The sequence below is a fragment of the Tinamus guttatus genome, unplaced genomic scaffold (genome assembly GCF_059628265.1).
Source record: "Tinamus guttatus ecotype Peru unplaced genomic scaffold, ASM5962826v1 Tinamus_guttatus_pri_ptg000090l, whole genome shotgun sequence".
Taxonomy (NCBI): Eukaryota; Metazoa; Chordata; class Aves; order Tinamiformes; family Tinamidae; genus Tinamus; species Tinamus guttatus.
In genome coordinates, this window is record NW_028288624.1 from 3,349,574 (window position 1) to 3,374,453 (window position 24,880).

General features: G+C 38.4%; 1 protein-coding gene across 1 annotated transcript in view; it reads right to left on the reverse strand.

The window, feature by feature from the left end:
* LCLAT1 (lysocardiolipin acyltransferase 1) overlaps positions 1 to 24,880 on the reverse strand; it is a 100,204-nt gene that overhangs the window by 61,833 nt on the left and 13,491 nt on the right. The window contains exons 2-3 of the mRNA XM_088520561.1: positions 5,645 to 5,813; positions 2,807 to 3,005 (exon numbers count right to left, since the gene is read on the reverse strand). Of these exons, the coding sequence (XP_088376687.1) occupies positions 2,807 to 3,005; positions 5,645 to 5,809 (364 nt within the window). The 5' untranslated portion in view covers positions 5,810 to 5,813. The remainder of the gene's footprint in view (positions 1 to 2,806; positions 3,006 to 5,644; positions 5,814 to 24,880) is intronic.

A 24,880-nucleotide genomic window follows, 5' to 3' on the forward strand; every position in this document is an offset into this window, starting at 1 on the left:
CTCATTGAGGCACTGTCTCCTGTGATTTTCTCTATTCCTACGTTGAAAATAAATGTCTATTTGCAATACACAGTCTTAAACCTTTACTCTTTCCACCTGTAAAGGAGGCAACAGGGACTCTGAGCTATTTCCAATCCAAGCTTAGCCCTTCCCCTACCATACCACATGGATCAATATAATCTCTCACAGACCTATTTTTACAAAACCGGGATAGCACTTAGGACAACGGAGGCAGAACGCTTAATAACTGCAAGGTTTGCAGAAACACAGACATGAAAGGGTTGCATTCTAAAGCTTTTACTATACATCATTTAAAATTAATGCTTAAAAGACAACCTTTAAAAGATCTGAGAAATTAAAGCTGTAAATTCATCTGTTCCCAAACTCAAAGAAATATTAACCATTATGTAGAGGTTTATTAGAAGTTCTGTTTAGCCAGTATGTCAATCCTTCCGTAGTCCCATGCATTTGATCAGCCACCAGTGATTCAGAGAAATATATGCAAGTATGAAACTGAAAGACATGATGAAAGTAGTTGTTCTAATAACTATGTTTTGGCCTCTAAATGTTTATAAAATGGGCAAAGCTTCAGTAAAAAGTCCTCGGATCTTTACCTAAAACCACAACAAAATCCTGCAAAGATCTGCTAAAGGTCCATCACATAACACAGGAGGGCCATCAGAGACAACTAGGAGGGATTCTACTCTTCCTGGAAGGACTACCCTCTTTGGACGCTATTTCCTACCATGTTACTGTCCCACCAAATTTCGCAGAATCATAATGGTTGGAAAAGATCTCTAAGAGCACTGAGTCCAACCATAAACCCTTCTCCACTGTGCTTGCTAAACCATGTTCCTAAGTGTCTCATCTACATGTTTCTTGGACACTGCCAGGGATGGATTCGTAATTTTCCTCTGTCCACCTCAACTTAAACCAAGAGCCTTGCTTTCCAACTGTCCCCTAATTACGAGGCTATAGGGAATACTTTATTTTTGCTAGGATCTGGCACTCAGATGCAGGCTGGCTAAAAAAGGAGGCTTGCGTTTCTGAAGCCTCTTTTTGGACACTCTGTGGTTGAACAGAAGCTGATCATTCACAATTTTAAGACCACTAAATGATGGCCTACCTTAAGGACATGATTAGCCAAAATCCTTTCCTGAAATTAGTAAATTGCTAATCTCATGCTATTAAAAATAAACCATAACACATGACATTGTGATCTAGGCAGCCAGATCCCATATAATTTGAAAGATATTTTGGTATCTATCATATGTAACTACAGCTGTTTATAATGTTCTAGATTCAGGAACCCACTCTGCTTCACTGCCCAAAATTGCCATCCTGTAAAAGAAACAAGAGAAACAAGTACCTGTCTCCCATGCCTCTCTACCACCACAGGCCATGTTCCAGAGCGAGCACTGAATTTCATTAGTGGCTTGAGCCACCATTTTAGACCATAAGCAAAAATGTCATTAGAAGCCAGTGACATTAACCTGCCCACCCAAATCTATGATATGTGTTAAGTTTAGGCACCAAAGCATGGATTGAAAAAAATCAGCTTCTAAGAACACCTCGACTCCTCCGTAGGAGCAAAATTTTGCCGAGCACATATATCATCCAAACTTCTGAAGCAAATACTAGCCAAGCATACACGAGAGTGTTTTGTTATAAAAACACATGCTGCTTAAGAGATTAACCTATGAATCCTCCTGAATGTACTCGTACGATTTCATCTCCCAATGCTTCTTTAAAAATTGCACATGCAGCTGATTTTGAGGATTCCAAAACATCTTTGCTACACTATGAAGATAAAACATTTATCTAAATACATCTTTTCTGATCTTGTACAACTCTAGAAGAGAAGTCTTCGTTCGAGTAAAACTGACCACAAGGTTTGAATGTGAGCAAAAAAAAAATACCTTACCTAGTTGCAATTCTTATTTAGAGAAATAAGACCCCAAGGAAGTGAATGCAATAAGAGCAGAACAATCTGAATGTTCCTCCTTATGGAATCCTGCCAACATTATCTGTTTAGATAAATGGCCTGACGAAAGAGAACCATAAAAAAGGTTACTCTTTCAGCATCATAAAGTTGACGCAGATCCTGCCCAAGCTAGTTTTGTATGAAACAGCAAATAAATCTAAGAGATAAACAAAATGCAAAGAGATGCTTTTATATCAAATGAGTTTGCCTATTTATTTAGAAACTATTTGTGTGACAATTTTTAGGCTTTCTCTGAGTATGTGCAACTCAGATCTGTTCTCAGCCTACATCACTATAAATACTGATTATTTCATATCCTGTACAGCATAGTTCTGGCAACCAAGTTCAGTTTAAAACTACAATTATTAAAACGAACTATCATCTTTGAATTGTTTACAGGGCTTTTTTAAAATTCTTTTCTGCCCCCAATATTCTCAATAGTATGAAAAGGATAATGAAGAAAAAAGTCTGATGAGAGCATTTGCAACAAGGGGTTAAAAAGCACTAAAACCAGTGTTCAAAAAGATTTCAAAAAAACTTTTAAAATTATCTTTCACAATTTGGAAAAATACTTTCAGTAACTAAAGAAGATATATGGCTTTATAATGAACAGCGTCATGTGCTTAAACATGCAGTCCAGCTGTCCTCTGGGAGATTTATGGGAGATATATTCAACATGCTATATGTATTTTAGGTAAGATTTTTTTTCTAAATAATTAAAAGAGTATTTAAACCTTCGCCATTTAACAGGATACAAACAGCGCTGGGCAAGAGAACTCTTTAACATGTTTTCTTTTCCAGTCGAAGAGTTTAGTGACCTACCAAATCCTGGAATGCTTTTGAGACTGGATTTGAGACAGATTTTTTCAAGTCTGAGGTAGCTGTATCGCAGCAGGCAGTTCCACAGGAACATCCAGTCCATTCGGGTGCGATGGTTCATGATAATGACACTCCTTTCTCCAGGAACAAATCCATCACCAGTGACAACCACCTTGGCACCAAATACCATCTCCAGCAAGGCCTAGAGTAATATTTAAGTATAATGACTTTACTCCCAGAAGAGAAGCAATAGCCCATTAGCAATAAAAAATAATTTCAATGCTATCATTTCATTTGTTCACACACAAATGTCACTGGTAAACAAATTTCTCATTGTTTTCTAATAGAAAATGCCACCTTTTACACAGTAACAGTCAGCTGTTTCCTTTAATGAGAGGGGAAACAACAATTAAATGGTACTTCTTAAATCTTTTTTATGACCAAAGTATCCAGCATGAAACTTACCTTGCCCCATTTTTTCCAGAACATTAGTACATACAAATAAACATACAATCATCAGGATGGACTGTAACTAGCTGGGTTAAAACTATGGAAACAAAAACTGGCTACACAAATCCTCTATTGCTCAGGATCGTTAGTGCTGGGAAGATATCTGAAGTTGCTCTGCTGCCTGCGTCCAAACAGTCAACACACTTGTGCTTAACTTCTACCTGCAAGAAGGGCTAGAATACAGAAAGAGCAGCTGAGAGGGGGGAAGAAGCCCAAGCCGTTAGCACAGAAGAATATAGCTGTTATGCCCAAGCCAATATAGCAGAAGAAAAAGCTGTTATGCCCAAGCCGTTAGCACAGAATATAGGACCAAAATGCAATTGGACTGAAACATCTAGAGGGGTAAACTTAATATTTGACCCTGGAACAAGAAATGCAACCATTTAGCATTTCCCCATTAACTTCTCTTTCCCCTTTTCCCCCTAGGAAAGTACAGAAAAAAAACCCACAAAGTCTAGTCATTTAGAAAGAGCCCCAGGAAGCAGAAGAATTTTCTGTTCTGCTGATCATTCTGCCACCTCTGTGCCACAGAAGCTTAAAAAACACAAATTTCTCAGTTTAAGCTAAATCACCTATAAAATTGGAATGACAGTTCCATAACTGCATATTATTTGAGATCTCAGAATGAAAGCAGTATATTAATGTCATTAATAATCCAGTTCATTCTAATTCTGGCAAAAGTGTTGCTCATCAAGAATAGCTATGAACCACTGCAAAACCAGAACAGGTCGTGTATCTCAAAAGGAAAAAGATTTTTCTTCACTCCAGAAAAGAGAGAAGCAGCTGAGTTTTGGATGGTTACTAAGAACCTTAATGCATCTTTAATATCAACTTGAACATATCAGTGAACAGATCTGCTGTCCCGCATACCCCGAATGATAAAACAAGACTATAAACTGAAACAGTTAAGGAACCAGTTACTAACCCCATCCTCCTGACTCTGATAAACAGGAAGTAACATGTGTGAGAGGAGTGAGAAAGATGGAAGTTTCTTAAATCTACAGAGGCACAGCTCCCTTGCTGGAAGTCCTACTGGTGCACATTGGTTTGTCCGTTGGAGACACAAGTCCTTGCTTTTTCTGACCAAGAATTGAGTTGTTAGAATGGAAAATCGACGCAGAAAAAGTCTAAGACTGAGAAAGGTTGGGCAAAAAAACACACAGATGCAATTTTTTTAACATAAAAAGCTGAGTTTAAGATGGACTTCTTTTCAGAAAAAAATATTCAGATTATTTTGGTTCAGTCCCACTGTAGACTGAAATCAAACTTCTGGACTGCAAAGGTACAAAAAGTAGTTGTAATAATCCAAAGTTATAAAGCCAGGCAGCTAATCACATAAATGGCCAGTACCCCATTTTCAGGGGTTAGCAATTTTAGAAAAAAAACAGAAGACAAACAGAGGAAAGGTCAATCTTCTGACACTGTCAGTACCCAGCTAAATTACATCATGGCAAGAAATAATGATCCCTATATTCTCTTCGTGGGTAATTATTTATTCCCTCTTAATTTCATTGCATTTAACAATCGTGAAAAAGACAAAAAAAATAAAGCGAAACAGCTCAGATCTTTTTAAAACAGAGAAAAACAAAACTTTTTGATATATCAGAAGGTACATATTACTGAGCATCAATATAGCATTTTACTAGAGAAAAAAAAATCTTTAAAAGACCGACAGGAAGAAAGTCTCTTGATTTTTAGAGATGAAGAGACAAGTAGATTCTATTCATAACAACTTTCCTCAGGAACAGCTCAGGGAAAAGCTTCACCTCTACAGGAAGCTCTTCTTGCCCTGAAATCATGTCTCTAATTCAACTACGAGGACTAAATTCTAAGAGGGTTAAGCAAGAGAACAGTGAAGGTCAGCAGCAACATAGCAGACAGTAAATAATTTGCTTAATTAGACGGATGGAGCACAGTAAAAAGGAGTTTCTAAGACAACTCATTTAGGAAAGTCTGCTATTAAAAAAAAAAAAAAAGAAGAGAAAACTTCAAAAAACTCAACCGTTATTTACTAGCACTTCACCCACACTCATCTGATCAGCATTCAACTGACGCTGGAGGAAGTTGTCATAGAAAGGCCTTAGAAATGCCAATTAAGATGTGGCGTTAGCTAACACATAAATTACATTGTGGGAGAAAAAAAGGACTGCAGATAGGCATACAAGCATCCAGCAACACTGAACCAAAGCTCAAAGTCGCCACTGAAAGTAAGAATGCTAGAGACTACTCGAAAAGCATACAGACATATATTTTTAATCCTAAGTGTTTGTAAGCAAACTAAGGCCTAGGTTAACTAAGGGTTGCCATAACTTGGCTCAGACGGCAACTTACCACTGGGAGTGTGAGCCAAGTGGCCACAATGCAGTCGGTGACCCAGCGATACCAGGCTGGAGAGATAACCATCAAAGGCAGAAAAGGACTGAGCATGAAGATACTTCCAAAAAAGCTTCCCAAGAATAGTGCAAGTAGAAAGTATATCCCTTTCCATGACACCATGGCTCTGAAAAAGAAAGTTGGCCTTATGTTAGATAGAGATAAGTCACAAGTAATTACAGAAATCTTCAAATCCACAGGTTCAGTTGGAAGTAATATTTTCCTTTTCCAACATGGTTACCAATGCATGAATACAGTAAAAAAAATAACCAGAATATTCCACCTTCCCGAGCAGCAGTTAGAGAACAGCTACATAAACACATTTGTAAGGCACACCGAGACATTTAAGGGGTCATAAAAGTACCCGTTACATCATAATTTCCGCCACTTGTTACACTATGCAGTTCCATTCTAAAACCTTCAATAAGCTATTTTTATAACACAAAGCTACAGAGAGCTGTAAGAGAATGCTTCCAACACTAAACTCTTCATCCATAACCTCTGACTTCGCTAAAGTGCTAATGGTGGCATTTTCTGATGGTAAGAAACTTTGCTTCACAAACTTCCTCGCTCACTTTGGCTTGGAGAATTTGAGACTTTTTGAACCCTGTTATACTTCAAATGCCCTTATCAGTTATTTTCCAGTGGATTCCATCAAAACGCAGCCTTTCTTTTTTAAGACGGTAGTCTAGACTTGAAATATTTCAGTGTCTGTAGTATCAGCTACACTTCCTTATTATAAATTAAAATGTACAAAGCATAGAGCTTCTTAATGCATTGCTTCTTACGGCAGAACACTCATAGCAATCCTCCAAGCATCTGTAATGGCTACAAGCTTTTACAATTTAGCAACTACTACCAGCTGTGACAAAGCAAATATGGAAATACCAATTCTCTAAATTAGAGACTGAAAATAGACTGCTTCCTGCTATTTAGGTCTCAACCAACTGTTTATAAAATCAAATGTTAAGTAGAAGTCACTTCTCAGTCACTTTACTGAATTCCTCTTTGACAGGCTATTTTAGAAATTAGAAGAGCTCAGATGGACAGGACTTGAGGACAAGAAAAACAGGAAGCTGGTGTTTTTAATTTTAAAATGAGCAATGGAAAAGTAATCCATTAAGTCTTCTGTACTGTAACATACATGATTTATCTCAAGTGTGTTTTTGTGTCACAGTCCATAGAAATAAAAGGTCACAAGAAAGTAGTTAGATTTTGATTTTTTTCCTCTTTGATGTAAGGATACAGAGAACCCTATCTAGCCTGTACTCTCCAGCACAGCGAAAAAATCACACTAACTGCAAAAGCCTGCTGATAATTATACCAGAAAGATTTTAATGCTACCAAGTTTGAACCAAACAAATACACATTATTTACATCTTTACATCCTGCAGTGAAGTGTCCTCTCTTTCTGGCCGGCAGCAGGAGCTAAGTAACCAACTGGCCACATACACGCACACACACACCACATAGGCTCCAAGGATCCTTGAGGGGAATCTTAAAGGTAGCAGAATAAAAGTGTAAAATGTCAGAGAGAGACAGAAGCAAAAGGAGGAGAAAAAAAAAATCTGTATTATTCTATGGGAGATTGTCTTGGAAAGGTCTTTTCCTCTCCCACCTCAGTGGAGGTAGCTGAGCTATAGCAAAGACCTTAGGAAGTTCAGAAGTTTCTCTTTTTCAGCCTGCACTCCAGAAGAGTTTTGTTTAAGATTACCATATATACATATGTAAGTCATACTACATTCTGATGAGTTAAATGCCTCAGCATTTATATTGAGACACCAATGATACTCAGGCTGCTTTTTAAGCGATGCCATCTATCCTCACAGGCTCAACTTTAAAGTGTGACACATGCCGTAGATTTTGCTTACTGCTTTCTGTATAAACATATATGTATGCACATCTCCACAACGTGTATCCAGAAGAACAGATACTGTGGTCATTTGGAGCACTACCTCCATCACAATAAAGTGCATCCCATGCAAACTGGTGGGAGAATCAGGAAAACTGTTCCCTCTCCCAAGTGCCACCAAAGCTACAAAGCCGGCAGGTCCAGCAGCAAAGCAGCACTCCGGAGGCCTCCCAGCGGAGCGATCCCGCGGAGCACCCCAGCTACAGGGTGAAACTGCCCACACACTCAAGCCATTTATTTTTGTGTGCGGCTTCAGGTGACAAAATTACAGGCTGGTATGTGATTTAAAATACACCTGCCTACACCTGCAGGCTGGGAAGCCTATGCACCCCTTCTTTTCGTGCCGGTCGGTGCCGGATGGGCATCCATCCCACCAGGTCCTGCGTGCGCTGGCATGTGCCCAGAGCCGCAAGCAGGTCAGCGAGAGCACCGCTCTGCCTGCACTTTCACATATAAAAATCAGCTATTCCTAATGTGAAAGCTACAAAGCACTGCAAAAAATCTATGCGTGGAACTTCAAAGCATGATAAGAAACAGCTAAATAGCCCTGGTGGGAAAGGTGTAGTTAATAGGAACTTACAAAATGAACTAAAACAAACGTGAAAAACCTGAAAACAGAGAGAACCCAGAGCCGATTCATCTGAAATATGAGATGCATATGAAATGAATTAAAGGATTGGAGAGGGAGCAACAGAACCTAAGTGTTTTCCAAGTTCAACACTATTCCTTTATTGCTGTTGACAGCCACCTCTTCCTATTGCAGCAATCACTCAGCACTGGATTTAGCATCTATAAAGGCTGTCATGCGTTTTTAAAGCCTCCTTCCACCCGCTGGGTAGGCCAGTGCTGTGAGGAGACGGCCAAAATTTTATGACTCAGGTTCAGAGCTGCAAATTGTTAGAAAAAGGGCACCCTCAGACCAGGCTTGTAGTTCTTCATCTATTTTGTGGCAGAACTCCAAGTTATTGGGGTGCTGTACGTTCACATGTTCTGGTTGCCACAGCAGAAGGAAAACATTTTCTGTCTCCAGGTAACAGGAAACAGTAATTCTTAAAATATAATTTTTGTTTTACATTTCAGTTAATTTTAAAAATTCTTGGCTACGATGGGACAAGTTACTTTCCAAAACAGTTGCATTTTTGTAAACTTCATCTTTATTAGAATCTTTTCTTGAAATTGTTTCAATATTTAAGCGAACACGTTTCTTTTGCTTAGTTTTGCAGAGGTATGCTGTGATCAGATGAGATAGTCCTGTGATCATATTTTGGCTTATTTTGCTGATCATCTACATGCTTTCTTTCAAGGTAGAGCTGGAATGACAGACAAACCGCGACTTGTTATGATGATAGTTTGAAAACTTTTAAACAGTGCCTATTAGAAGCCCATTTTCTACAACAAAACTAGTTTTTCATCATGACTTTTTCTGCATCTTGGAAGTGTGAAAAAGATTCAAAATAAATCTGATTAAAAAGGGTCTTCTAGCTCTAAAACTAAAGGTCTAGAAGTTTCACAGAGAAGACTCACCAAACATTTCACATTTCCTTGAGAGCTCTTGATATTTCAGAGATCTTACACAAACATATTCAGGGTAACTTTCTTTCCTAGAGCATTGTAAAACAAGATTTAAGCTCTGAAATTAAGCAATATTATCTGACAAGCAGAGTCAGCTGCATGACAACTAGAGACTTAAGTATTATGCAGCTACCAAATCAGTTTTTAATCACTGCAAAAAAAAAAAGAAATATTCTTTAGTGCCAACAGAACAACATAGTATTATTACTGGTCTGTACATTTCCATTCAATAGCCACAGGCAAGAAAACTGCATGTTCATTAGTCTTCATAAACTGAATAGGGAATACTAGGGATTTGGACTAATTCTGTTTTAGTCAGTGGAAAGGGTAAATGTTATTTTCAACTAAAATGGAGCAGAAAATCACACAGAGAACCAATTATGCCTTTTCTCTAATGTTTTTCCAAAGAAAGCCAGCAGTTAGGTGCAAACTGACTTAGCAATTTAGTTCTTCATTTGCTCTAAGCACAAGGAATTACAGGCAAACTGGAAATTCCAATCCCCAGGCAACTTTGCATTCGAGATACCATTTCCAGGAGCAAGGATACAATTTGCACATCAGTTTTTCAAAACCTTTGCTCTGGGTGAACTGAACTGGACTTCTTCAAGCAGGTGATCAAGATGGGAACAAAGACTGCCAATTTCCCACGTGCCCAGGAAACACTACCATGCCTAAGTTACTCAATATCACTGGTTTTTAAGGCTTGCAAAAAAAAAAAATAGTAAGTAAAAAAGTAAAAAAGCATTGTCCAGACAGAGCAACTGGCAGCTGGACAGTCCTTAATGCCTTGGAAGGCAACAACACAGGGGTCTCAGCAGACAGCAATCCGATGAGCAGAGTGACAAAACGGCTGACCAAGATCAAGAGTCAGTGCTATGACACATCCCAGCAGATTGTCTCAAGTACAACAAATCACTGGGCCCTGCTGTTTGTTTGTATGTATTTTTTTTTTTAATTTGGGTGGTGGCAGTGGTGATGTTTTAAGAAAAACCCCAAAGGCGAGTTTTACCAACACCAATGCTCGAAGTATGAAGTTGGTTTATATATACCAGCATATTTTAAAAAGAAAATTGCTTGCACCAAACTAATAGATTACGCTATTGTTTTTCCAAGATCTATAGCTCACCTCATCTCTTTGACCACACAGTTTCTCACTTGTCTTTCAGTTAGAGAAGAGCAGAACTTGCACAGGAGGCTCTGAGAAGCAGCTGAATTATTGATCATACAGATGCCCCCTCTAACCAGTTGCCCATAAAAAACAGGCAAGAAACACTGGCGGTTTCCAGTTACCACTTAATAAACTATATTTTACTTTGGATCCTTCTCTTGGGTGCTTCAGTATTTCAAGAAGCATACAACTATAGCACAGATCACCATCACAGAAAATACATGTGAAGGAACAAGCAATTAACCATTACAACTATTTCCCTTTTATTCAGTTCCTGCATTTAAAAAACAGCAGATTTAATGCATGTTTCATGAAAAGACTAGAGAAGGACAATAAAAGATAATTATCTCCATGAACATCAACCCTGACCTCCCCAACAGTACAACGGATATTAGCTTACACATGCACAAAATAAAGAGTACAATACTTAATGAGTAATTTCCGCAAATAATACCAATAAAATATGATTATTGCTGCATCTTACAATTTATTATATCTTGGATTTGCCAAGACTTAATCTGACTATTATTATTATAATTCAATCAAAGATTTAATAGAATATTTAATTTGCTTTACCAAGTAATTGCATCTTTCCAAATGCAAAAATCTGGCTGAAATTCCTTGCAGTACAGCCATTACATATTGCAAGCAGATAACTCAGGGTACAGACACCTAATTGATCTGATAGTTTTTCACTCTTGTTTACCTTTATTCTTTCCACTGCTGCTCCAGCCAACCATTAGACCAATAAACCTTGAATAAGAACATCAGGTAAGGTATTTAAAATCATTTGGAAAATGATATGGAAGATTTGGAAGATACCAAACATTTTGTATGTATGAAGCAGCTACAGTTGCTTGCTGAAACAAAATGATTTATGACAAGTAGCTTGTTTTTATTCTTTATTGTATTCAGAAAATCTAGTATAATTGACAAATTGAGCTGCTGCAGCAAGAACTGTGCAAGGACAGAGCTTTTTCTACCAAAAGCTACCTCATTTTTGATTACGTATGTTACATACACAAATAATTTTCCGATAGCTGCTTCAAGGCTTTCCATACTTATAGTTGATACCATGCTTCCAGTTACTGCGGCCCCACAAGCCTGCATTAAAGAGCACACAGTAAACTGCATGCCCTGGCTAAGAGGGCTTCAGAAAACAGGTTTAGCAGATGAAGAACAGCTCTCGTACTCCCCTCATCTTCTCCACCCCTTACCAAAGGAAAATTTTGAACATATCAAAATAATTTATTCTCACTCAGCACTCGATAAGGAAGCCACCTACTATCATCTTCCAACAAACAGAGAAGAGAGGTCAGCTACGTATATATTTTACTATACAAATAAGGCAAAATTTGCATGTAAAAACTGTAAGTTAGCTCTAGGCCAGGGCTACAGCACAAAAAAAGCTACTTGTGGTTGGCAGCTGTCAGCCCTAAGTCCTCAAGTTTTAAAAGCCAGTAGGGGACCAAAAAAGCTGACCAGCTTTGATAAAAAACAAATCCAAGTGAAAAAGACTAAAAGCAGAAAATGAAACACTGATGTTTTATCTAATTGGAGATATTACAAACAAACCAATGAATCAAAGATTTTTATTTCCTGCATCAAAGCATGTAAACAAATTAGTTCACAGTTATTCTTGCAGGGGACACTTACGGTTTCAGAATCTTTTATTTAAGAATAAAATTCTCAGCTGGGGAAGAGAAACTGGGTATTTTGTGCTAAGCAACAGTAAGTCAAACACAAAACAAGTGTTCAGTATAGTATTTTGAACATTCAGTATTAAGAAGCAAACCAAAAATGACTCCCTGGGAACAGTAAAATCATCTCAAGTTATTCATACACATTGTGACAGATCCTGAATGCATTATTAAAGAAAATGTTGAATTTCCAAGCTCCTAAAACCCTTCCTATATTCACCATCTCCAAGATAAGCTTCTTGCTTACAGAACAGTAACACAAAGCTCCCTTCTATGTGCTGACATATTAATGGGATTTTTAATGGCTCTTTTACCATCAAGATGCATTTTTCTCATTGGGTTAACATCACAGAAGGGACAGGGAAGAGAAGCACAAACCAGTTCAAACAGCCTGTTCAACAAACAATTAAAATCACCAACCATCACTAGGGTAACAACAGTGTGACAGAGAACTAGCCTAATTTTCTAAGGAGTACAATTATAAAAACAAAAAGGGGAATGCGAGTAACCTGAAAGCAGATTTTCAGAGGCACAAATGGCAGGCACCCAACTTGGGTAAGATTTCAGCAGATTTGTGCCTGTGACACTCCTTTAGAAATTCTCCCTCAGTTTTAAAACAGAGTAAGTTAACCCAAATAATCCCTCCTTTTCTGCTTCTAATACACGCAACAAAATCAGGGGCAATAGCAGCATTTCATTCTGGATGGGTAACATTACTGTATACCTTTGTACAGAATGCGCAAAGATATTTTATTATTTCAAATCATCTTTTACGCTATGAGAGTCACCACCTGTATAACTGTAACTGCGGCAATCGGCGCGATCTTTCACATTACTAGACTGTTCCCTGTTCTTAGGAGCTGGTTACATGCTACATAGTACTTCAGCAGGCCCCATCTTAAATTCCCAACAAGAAACTCACAAAAGGCAGCGAGGAGCCACCTGGAATAAATGGCAAAATCACATTGCGGATTTTATCTAATTCTGAAATTGTTAAAGGACTGAAAAGAAAACCTAGAAACTTATCTTCATTTCTCTACCCAGTAAGTCATCCTGGCTAAACAGTACTTACCTAAGAGCTGGAGAACACTGCCCACAGACAAATTTATGTCACTATTTTTATAATAAAGACAAACTGTTACTATCAATTGCATATAACTCTGCCAAAGCTTTGAGTCTGTGTAATTGCTTCATTTTTTAAATATATTCCCACGACAAATATCAAAGAAAAAAGTTATAAACAACCTAAAAATGTTCTAGCCATTTAATTGGAAAATTCCACACTTTGGAGAACTTGAAATTTTGCAGGGCTGCCTTTCTATCAGGGATACACAGTACTTTGAAGCATACTTTGGCAAATATTACATGTTTATAATAAATTAAAAGCCACATAAATTGTCATTTTTGAGTGGGCTATGCTTACAAGCTGGCTGCTTTCCAAGGTAAGCATAGTAGAAACAACAGGCCGGTTACCTGGCAGACTTGGAAGCAAAGGAGGAAAAATGCAGCGTGTCTACAGAGAACGCACCAACATTGCATCCCCACTAGAAGCAGCGGAAACATTTGATCCACTACTGGGCATGAAATCCTGCCCTCCGTCTCCTACGCTAGGGTGAAGATGGAACATCCCCACATGAAAAGGCCAGAAAGGAGGTACTGACAAGATGCTGCCACACTGCTGCTACCTATCAATAATTTTGCCTCAACTCCTGGCAATGCGAAGTGACCTGTTGTGCTTTTCAGAAACTACTTGGAGAATGCATTTCAAATTCAGCTCGCACAGCTCACCCACAGGATTAGTTAACAGCATATCTAGCTATTTTTAAGATACCTACACTGCAAACCAGTGTTACAAACCACAGCTTCGACTCAGTCGTCAGCTCTGTAATTCTTCCCTTCCACTGGCCACGCACAGAGGGAAGCCCCTCTGCTGACACGGCTCCAAAAGGGAGTCCTCGGGACTTCGGGTCGGCACAGGTCTTCAAACCCACTTCTAACAGAGGGCTGCTGCTGTTCCCAGCGTTGACAGCAGCCTGGCCCCTTCGCACGGTGCAGCGCCCGAACGCTGCCTTGGCCCATGCTGGCGCAGAGCTCGGGCAGCGCTCGGCACTCGTGCTGATACGGCGCCCATCTCAGCAGGGATCCCAGGTGGGTGCAGCAGCAGCCTCACAGCACACACCTCAAATCCGCTCCCAGGGCTCCCAGGTCCGATTCTACAACACACGTGCTTTTCTGCACACTTTAAACATTCCCGAAGCCAGCAAATGCTTCACCAGTGTTATATAATTAAGCGACTCATGTTCCATGTTCCTTGTTACAGCTGAAAGGCTTTGGTCCCTCAGACATATCAAAGGATGTGAACTACCATTTGATACCTGTTTGTAAATTTTTTTGCATTTAGATGCAAACTGCTCAGTGGCATTGTCGAATGAATAAAGAGTTGTTTTGCATGCACATTTAGCAACGTCATTTTATCCCATAACAAGCTACCAGGATAAGAAGCTGTGGAAAGTAATTGAATGCTGAAGAGACAGGGAAAGTTATGTGCCAGTTCTTACGCAATCCTTCACAAAGCCTCCAAAACACAAATGGAAAAAAGCAACATCTAAGACTAAGACTTTTAGCTTTACATTATGTAAAATAATAGCTCATTTGGAACAGAAGCTCAGTTTTTAATTAACTTTGCCAGCACTGAAAGGAGCTCATAAAAAAATTAAAAGTGTGTTAATAGGAATTATATTTCCCATCAGAAAAAACAAGACAATGTAACTATGAAAATCCATCTTTAATCAGCTGCAAAAACATCAAGAAGTCACAAATCCATTTGACAGAAACACTGTGGCAGATATACATGCTAAGCAATCCAAGAATAAAGAATTCATGAAATTATGACAGAACAATAAATCAGGGAAATAGCCCACTATTGGGGGACTACTAGATTTTCCACATGGACACATTATTCTAGCTTAACAAGAGCTATCAAGAAAGAGAGGACAGCAAGAAAGCTGCACAAGAGCCTCAGATAAAAAACTACCAACACGTGTTCAGGATACAGTGATAGAGCAACTGACATCTCCCAGTCTCCCATTCAGTAGCAGTTATTCCTGCTAAGGTTGGGAGCTCATAAGCAAAGAGCATAACCATGTATAAGTGGCCCAAAGGCTGCAAAGTTGTATGGAGAAGGGTCAAAAGGATAGAACAGCTTTTAAAAGGCAACAATCCACACATCAAAATACTGGCTGGATAGTTGAGGGAACTATGCCAATCATATCTTAAAGAATCATATCTTCTGGGGGGCCAGAAGATACAAAATACCCAGGGCTACACCACAATCTTCATGTGGAAGACTAGCCTAAGTCTACCTTGTCACGTCTCTCTCCTTAGAAAAAGGGAAGAAACAGAAGAAATGCAATGACTTAATCTTTTCACTAGATAAATCATATCCAAAAAAGGAAGATATTTGTGGAGATCAGGCAGTGCAGATCATGCTACCAGAAATATCTAAATCAGAAATCTCTTTTCATAGCAGTTTCTCTAGCCACGGAACATGTTTAGCATCAGCTGTATTTAGCATTTTCTTTTGAGCTAGACATGAGCTGGACTGACTTGGAGCTAATGACCCAAAAATTCATTATGATGGCTTACTTTTTTCTGCAGGACTTTCACTTACAGGAAGATCTATCATCTCTCAGTTACTTCCAAGTGGGAACATATCCTGGCCCCATGTTTCTCCTCTTCACTAAATGTTCTAACCTTTCTTTGGAAAGATCATATAAAAAAGTGGAATTTCTGGAAAGGATCTGCTATTTTTGATTACCATACTAATATCACAGAAAGAGAAGCTAGAAGAGTTTACATTCAAGTTGTATAATAAGCTCATTAATAACTGAAGAAACCTGAGCAGCTGGTAAACGATACACATGAGAGAGCCTGTGCATGTTTCCTGTTGAGTTTGCAGAGGAATTTACAAATGCAATCACAATTGTTTTTAACAGCTGTTGAAATGCTTTTAAAGAGCTCATTGCAATGGGCACAGAGATTATATTTTTTATCGGGGAAATTAAGAATTATGGACTTGTCAAAAACAGACTTTGATGATGTTTTCTGCTTCCCCTTCTTCCTCCCTGTTCCTTCCCCTGCCTATGCTGCTGAAACTCTCAATACTCACAAATGACCAGGTATCTTTATATAATGAGACAATTTCCACCCAAACAATATGACCCAAGACAGATGATGCAGAGACTGGTCCTCCTCTGGTTATACAGAAAGGCCTGTTGAGGATAAGAAAAAAGTCACAAGCACAGTCAAATAGTGAGCCCAGAAACCGCAGCATTAAAAAAAATAACAGAATCAAGCAAGAAACATTCTTATGTTAAAAGATATTTTTTCCTGTGAGCATGGAACAGATAGCTAAGCTAGAAGCCGGCTTAGAACAGATAGCTAAGCTGAGAAGATCAGTACTGAAAATTTCTTTGCTATCACTACAGCCCATCCTCTTTGGTAGTCAGGAGTATTCATGCAACACAAGAATAAGAGACCTGGTAATACACAGTATCATTAGGAAACTATTAAAGATTCTCATTAATGTCAACATAAGCAAATACTAGCAAGTGTGAAAACTATTATGAGAAACTGTAGTTAGAACATTTACAAACAAGGGACAGTGAAATTGTTCCAACTTTCTGCTAAAATGTCATGAAGTAATTAAGTGGCACATGGGCTGACTTGTTCTCTTTCCCGGAAGCATAAAACCAAAAAGCTCCCCAGAATGCTGTTTCTCAATCTCCTGGGCACAAGGAAGAGGATGTGAATGTGCGCATGGCTGCACCTGGGACTAGCTGAGGAAATAACGGTCCCAGTAAAACTCACCTCATATTGCGCCCGGTTGGGAACCTATTTCTCCACAATGGCACTACAATGAGAGCTTCTCTCTTCCTCATTTAAACCACCGTTTTCTTCACTCTTCCTGTTGAGCACCAAGCAAGGCAAGGACCTCGCCCTGCTGTGTTCCACCTTCTCCTCTCAACAGGTCTATTCTGAGCAATGAATATGTGACAGTTTTCACCTCTTCCCACCATTGTCACCGAGTAACAGCCCGAGAAGGAAGACAGAAGGAAACAACAGACACAGCAGCAGCACTAAAGGCACATGCTGTGTCTTAGTGAAAAGTGAGCGCAATTGCAAAGCAGTGGATCACAGCTAAGAAGGCAAAACAACAGCCTTCTAACAAGGGCAGTTTGAAGATGACTGCAACCCTGAAGATGTAGTGACTCAGATATACATGAGCACAGGTTTTCCTTGAACCATCTTTCCCCAAAACCCTTTCCCAACACATTGAAGGAAGGGTAAAACTGGCTGGAAAAAGTTTAAGTGCTGCAAGGAGAAAATTTGAAAAAAAAATAAAAATAAAAAAGTCAGGAAATGTGAATTCGGTTTTATGCCATAGAGGATGGACAAAGGGGTAGAGGAACTAAAATAAGCAACGTCTTTATTACTTTCTGTTCTGGATGGTAAGCTAATAATGTAAGCTAAAAAGTAAGTTATCTTCACAGTTCTCTCATATAACCATTTAAATGCTTTCAAAGAGTTCACTGCAATAACTCTGCCGTATCAAGTCTCTTCAGAAGCAGCTGACCGGCCAAGGAGCACGGAGGGCAGCCCCGAGTTAGTCCCAGCATGTGCTGATTTCTCGACATTGCCACTAGGAAAAGAATGGGGCGGGGGGGTAAAGCTGCACTTAGCACTTTGAAGGGACTGTTAATAGCCGATAAGGACGGGAACCCAAAAGAGCAAGGTTTCATTAAAGAACAAGCTATTTTGTGAGTAAGTTTCTGCTAGTGTCAGATGAACCCTCCCACCAAATTTCTTGCAAAAGGCAAGCATAAGTTTTGCATCTCTATTGCCATATTTGCATAGTCTTTGCTCTTGAAATCATTTTAAAAGCTCTCCTTCCTGTAAGTCATATCTGAGATTTTATTACTATTATTGTTTTTTAAACTTTGCTCCATGGAACTATTAGCAATTGCGCTTAGCAGTACGGGTAAGATGTTCATATAAAAAGCACTCACTGAAAAGGCAGTGATGACAAGGTTGGTTAAATATGCATTTTCTCACCTTAAAGGTATCTCACTGGAGCAGTCTGCACTCAAGAGGAAAAAGTAATGCACTCTTGGCAGTACATGGAAGCTGCCTTTATTGTGAGGAAACATTAAACCAGAAGCAGCTTCCAGATCAAGACATGCTTATGTAAAAGAGCACAGTTCTTCTGGCAGTGTTTTAGCTTAAAGAGAGACAAAAATCAAAAGAACTGAAACAATTTTTAAAATTACCTTCTAAGTCAGTTTTCACCTTTTCTGTATGACTATGAAAATAGCATTACTAGGTTTGCATTTCTGGAGGAGGGTTTGAGTCTCCAAGTCAGATTTTTTTTTTTTTTTATTGTCTTTTGCTTTATATTAGGGAAGTAGTAAATGCTTTTCCAAATCCTGGATCAAAACTACCTTTTGCTGTTTCAAATTTGCCAATTTGGGGCATTAAGAGCAAACATCTAAAGTTGGGTCATTGGACTTATTTCCCTTCATTCCCCATTCTAACCCTGTCCATTCGTTAGGCCCTAAAAACACCTTCACTTTTTCTACCTGCAAAGCAGAAAACACATATGCTGCTAGTATTCATGAAGCCCTGATCTACAGGGCTTTGACATTGTAGGATTTCTGAGAAATCACAATAGGAAAGCTTAAAGAGACCTTTAACCTCAGGGATTCCCCACTCTTCTCTTTTATGACATGGGAGCATTTAAAATGCACAAATACCATGCGGGCAATAGTTGACTGGTTTCCCTTCTGATAAAAGGGAAGGAAGGAATGGGCTACTGAGGCCAGGATGCCCTAGAAGGGCTTCCTGTTATTGAATAACAGGGTTCCTACAAGAATGTGCACTACTTCTGCACACCCACACAGCGTAGAGCTTTGAATAGTTTCAGAAAACAAGGTTTAGCCCTTTCAAGTTGCTGAGATCAATTCAAGACCCAAATTATCAGAATCACTGACATTTACAGATGAAAAGGGTTTAGAAAAAATGACATAATTGACAAAGCTTTTGTTTACATGTAAGAAGTGACTAAACACACTTAAGAGTCAAAATAAACTTCTGCAACTAAGTTAACAACAAAGTGCCTTTGCAAAACAGCTCCCTCTTCAGTTTTCATCCAGTTTATTCCTGCAGACTTATTCATATTTGCAAAATAATTTTCTTCTCAACTCTACCAGCAAACTTTTGAAAATAATGTGTGCAAAATCTTCCAGAAAGTTGCCCAGACCTGTTTGAAAATACCAAAATCTGCATCTTTAACACTTACTCATAATTGCTTTCAATATTAAATCATTCTCTTTATTAAAAATTAGGGACAAAATTGTTACTTGTAGCCACAAGCCTTCTCTCTATTAACTAACCCCCCTACTTTTATCCAGGAATTTTGTTCCCATAAAGATATTTTACACTGAGACACCCCAGTCTTCATTTAGATAAACCAGGCAAATACAACATTGTATCACGGACAGCCAGGTTCAAACACATTACAAACACTATTAAATTTGAGCAACTCAACAGGGCTCCCCTTAAAACTTACTTTCCATATAATCATATGCAATAAAATATGGCCCTAGGCTCTCTACAACTGTCAACCAGGCACACACACAGAGCAAGCATTACCTTGACCATTAGAAACTCCCTTTAGCCAATTCTATTTTCTAAAGTAACACTAAGTTTGAGAAATTAACCTGAAGATTAAAAAATTTATTCCCCAAATTATCTTCCTTTTGTCATGACAACTATATTCACAAATTTACTTTTTCCCCAATTTAGAAACAACAGCATTTGTCTCCAGTCAAATTATTTGCAATTCTAAAGAGTAAACAGTGACCAAGCTGGGAAATTTAGTCTAGGGAATTTCCAAGTATACATCTAATTTAAATTATAAGTTACAATTATTTGTACATTCACAGACATAAACATGAAAATAGGATCATGGAAAAAAAAATAAAACAGAGCAGTAAGGTATCGGTCAAGACTCCTATCTAACTGAGTGAGCGGCCAAACAACATATATTCAGAACATTTAAATATGCTTACCTATTCCTAGATGGAAAACACAATTTAAAAGGGAGAAGTCAACCAACATTGCCACAGTCTAGGAAACTGCCACTTCCTCTCAGTAGCTGTAAGTGATGTAGTAGCTGTAAGTTAACATAGCAAACAATTCTCTAGCTTTAGTAGTTTCTTTTTTATATTAAGTTTCACCATTGTTTGTTCTTAAGGCAATTTCTTTTTCAAATATCCCAAACTAGTTTCAGATCTAGTAACGTACCCAACCAGAAGCAGCACATTTGTGCTATTAGTCATGAGGAGATTGCCCGTGTCAGTATAATTTTTCTACGAGCTTACTGCGACTTCTACAGCAAAGAAATTTAACCATGAGATTTTCAACATTTTCAACATGAGATTTTCAACAGGACAGTACGTTTCTACTTAGAAGTGACATATTTCATTCAAGACTTTCCATTCGGTTGCTTATAACTTGAGAAAGGAAACAGAAAAAAAAAGGTGTGGGCTCATGTAAATCACAGGTGCTGTCCATGTACATATGGAGATCAGAGCCGAAGTAATGTCGTGGGGAACTTGACTTCTAGGACTTCAACTTGTTATTTCTTTTTAATATATCAATGTATCACTGTTCTTTTAGGCTGGCTCATATGTATGATTACACATTCATACCACCTGATGATACAGAAGTCACTGTTCTTCAGTGTCCAACAAATGATTCGCTTAATTTAAAGCATTTCATTAGGGATTAGGGAGATCTCATGCTTTTTCAAAAGACTCAGCTCTTGTAACTAACTTGGCTTATGTGGGCCAAGGGCAGGAGGGACAGGGAGAGAAGGGGATAACAGGTCTGAATTTACTGCAACAAACACTCATATGGCTCCATGATCAAAAACACACAGACCTTAAAGGAACAGGATATTCTGGGAAACACTGCTGAAATCTTTAAGAGCCTACTATGCTTTACATGTTAGGAATAGTTATTCTAAACTTTAATTGCCCTTGAATAACATTTTTTGTGAATATTTCTAAAAATCAAGCAAGTTCTCCATGTGTTGTCTTACAGGGACTACGACAATTCTGAGGCTTTGGATTTTTTTTTCCTGTCTAGGAAGAGTTAGATTGTAGAGCTTTATGCATGTCCAAGAGTTTGGTCAGAACAGATGTGCTCAGAGTAAATAATGTGTTTATGGATATCACAGACTTTTTTTTAGGAGTAGAAATGCCTAGGTGTAGTAAAGGACTGGGGCATTCCACCAGCCTTTCCTATCTCTTAGACTGGGCAATACTTCTCTTTCTCCACTAAAAAGTAGTATAATTTTCAATCCAGAAAACAGTTGTTCACACAAAAAGACACCAGGTGACTTCATGAAGTGTATTCTACAGAAGTCCACAAAAAGAATAAAATTCAGCTAAAATAAAACATTCCTCCCCCAACACCTCCTTCCTAAAACAACACCTCTCCATGGAAGTGCAGTTTTCAATGGAAGCGAATTACTTCCAGTCTTTTCCCACAGGCCAAAAAACAAAAGTCAGAGAAAAGGGGCATCTGACCCTATAGAGAAGAGAAAGCCATATCTAATCACTGAGGAAGCAGACAAAATCAAAACTAAAGATTCACCTTTGCAAAACCCAAGTCATTCTGGGCAGGAAAAAGCTACCTACTTGTCTAAAAACAGCCTCAAGTATGGAGTTGAAAAGGAATCAAGAAGGAAATGAGTCAGTGGGAAATTTTCAGGGAAATTTCACATGAAAAGAAAACCCATGAGCAATTTCATAAAATTTTCCATGTTCAGTCCCCCACCTTTTTTTTTTCCCCCTTCTCAAAGGCTTGACTGAAAAAGAGAGGCTTCAAAGTACTTTCATTTACTCTGTTATTACAGAGAATGAAACAGGGAATAGACCACCTCTAACATCCTGAAGATTTTTCTGTTACTACTTTTTATTCTGTAGCTGCAGATAACATCCAGATTGCTGTTCTTAAGGCTTGTTTCCTGTCAATAAAGTCCTAGTTTCTGATCCTGCTTCTCATCCCTGACTTCTGGCCCTTTAGTTGTATTAATTCCTTCTGCCAGCACAGTTTTGGTTCCAGCTCTCACCTCTAGTCTGCACAACCCTGACCTTTGGAGACCATCAGCTGCTGTACCCTCAAACCCTAGTTCCCAGTTCTGATCATGTTACTTCAGTTCGAGACATAAGCAGGGTCACAGGACCTCAAGCTTAGCATCCCATTCTCTGGAGTCTGTATCCCTCGGTCTTCCAGTTTCTCATCACAGCTCTCCCTCCTGTCTGTCCTAAGCTATAGGATCCAACCACTCAAGTCCCAGTTAAAAATCCTCACAATCAAGTAAAAGAGGAGCTACAACACCTATTCCATCAATCTCCTAGAAATAAGTGCAATAGCTGAGCATAACCAAGAACCAAGCATATAGTCAAGATGAAGAATAGTAAAACCTTAGTAGTCAGATAAAGAGTATAACCTTCACATGTATTGTTCCCTAGCATTTCTGTTAATCTGTTCAGGCATTAAAAGGCTGAAAGAAGGTCTACTTTAATTGGAGGATTTTGGGGGAAAGGTTCGTTATTTTTAAGGGACAAGGGAGAAGAGGAACATTTATATAAAACCTAGCAAGAAGTAGCAACAATCACTTTTCCTTTGCTATTTTACCCCCCACTGCTGGTATTTTTGGATTTTCATTCTGGAAAAAGTAGAAAGATGAGGAATTGCCTGAAGGAGTATTTGCTGGGCTGCCTGCCCTCAAAAAACTGGAAAGCTGCCCAGGCTGCTGGGAAAAAAAAAAAAAAAAAAAAAGACAGATCTGCAAACTCAGATCTGAGGTATGTTTAACAGAATAACTGTTTATGGAGAGTGATTATTTATGGTGTCTTGATCTGAGAGACCTGTTGTCTTATATGGTGCTGAAGGAAGAAATAATCTGTGGAAGGAACACAGAAACTGCTAAAACTGAATCAGTAGTAGTCCACCCAGTTATCTCATCTGACAACAGCTTGAACCATACACTTCATGACAAGGTGTTGGAAAGTCTGTAGTAGGCAGTGATGGCAAGTTTACTCTTACTCTGTTAGTCAACATTTATTTTAAGCCATAAAATACACAGGCTTATATTCTTCTCAAAATTCCTCATTCATTATAAGGTTGATCTCATTCTCCATATATGATCCCTTTATTCTACCAGCATCCTTTAAGGTCTTCTTCACTGTTGCTGAGTATCCAAATCCATAAAGGAAAAGGACTGATTCAGCCAGACAGCTTGCCCATTAAAGTAACTAGGATACAAATCTCACCCTCAGCTCCACTTAATTCTTAGGATACAGTCAGTCAAAAATGATGTGAAGACAATTGAAAGCCTGTAACTTTCCTATAGCAAATGACCAGTTATTCTCACCACTACTCTCCATCTCTTCCTCAAATCTTTCAAAAGTCTCAAGTGTCTGTAACTTCTAAGGAAAGGGTTTCATTTTCTGGAGTGTACTTCTATAGGTGTTTATTAGGAGGGCACAGTACCTCAGATATTGTAAAGCAATTTAAAGGCTGCAGGCAACAAAAGTATTAGAGGAAAGTAGTAATGAGAAAATTAGATCTTACTTCTGGGATTGATATACAACACAGGCTCTTGAGAATCTCTCTCCGAGCCAGGAAGATCTTGTTGAGCTATCCAGCATTCCAAGGTGTCAACTACTAGGATTTAATTTAGCCTTTAGTGATTGGAAGAATTTCCCATCCTGCTGCAACAACAGCAGGATAGGAACGGGGGAAAGGAAGGACAGAGCATATTAACAGGCATTGCTGATATGTTAAAAAACAGCTGGAAGCTGTTAAATCGTAAATCTTAAATCATAGAACCAGCCTGAATAGTCATGCAAAAATATCAACTCTGCAATGACTACCTATCAAAATATTATTTGCAATCTTATATAGTCTATACTGCTAACACCACATGGTGGGCAAGGAAAGGGAAACAAAGGAAGACAACTGGAAAGGGCTGCTGTAACAGTAAAGCATGTATTCCTGTTGCCTGCATAATTTAAAGCATTTACGCGCCCTTCTTCATCACCATCTCAAACAGGAAAATGTCCCAGTACAACCCTTGAGAGTGCAGAGCAGAGAGGTCTCTTCTCTTCCTACAGATATGAAAAGATGACTGAAGCACAAGCATCAATCACTATTTTTATACAGTAACAATGCATATATAATGCATATATTACAATTCAATTGCATTAATTCAGAGTAAATACATCTATATTTAAGTAGAAAAAGCAGCTAATAATTTCAAAAATAAAGCCAGAAAGATATCTATGATATCTTAATAATATTAATTACACTTATCTTTCAAGTGTTTTTTTTTGTAGGTGCTTATCTTTACTGCTACTTTGTTTTTTTGACTCATTTGCTGGTTCTTCTTTTGCTTACCAAGATGGTATGTGTGTCTCCTTACAGAATTGCATTTCTAGAATGTTATAGAAGAAAGGGCTTTATCTCTACTCTAGTACAGTGACCAAGCAGATACAGAACACAGATGCTGCTGTACCTGAAGAAAATCAAATGACAATGATGACAATGAAATATATGGAAGCAAATAGGCAAATAAAACCTTTTATAATGAAAGGAAGTAATACTAAAAATCTTCTAAAAATGTCAACTAGGGGAGCTCAATAAAGGTCAAAATACTTTGAAAACAAAAAGCTAATCAAAGATTTTCTGTATTTACATTCCTTGGTTCC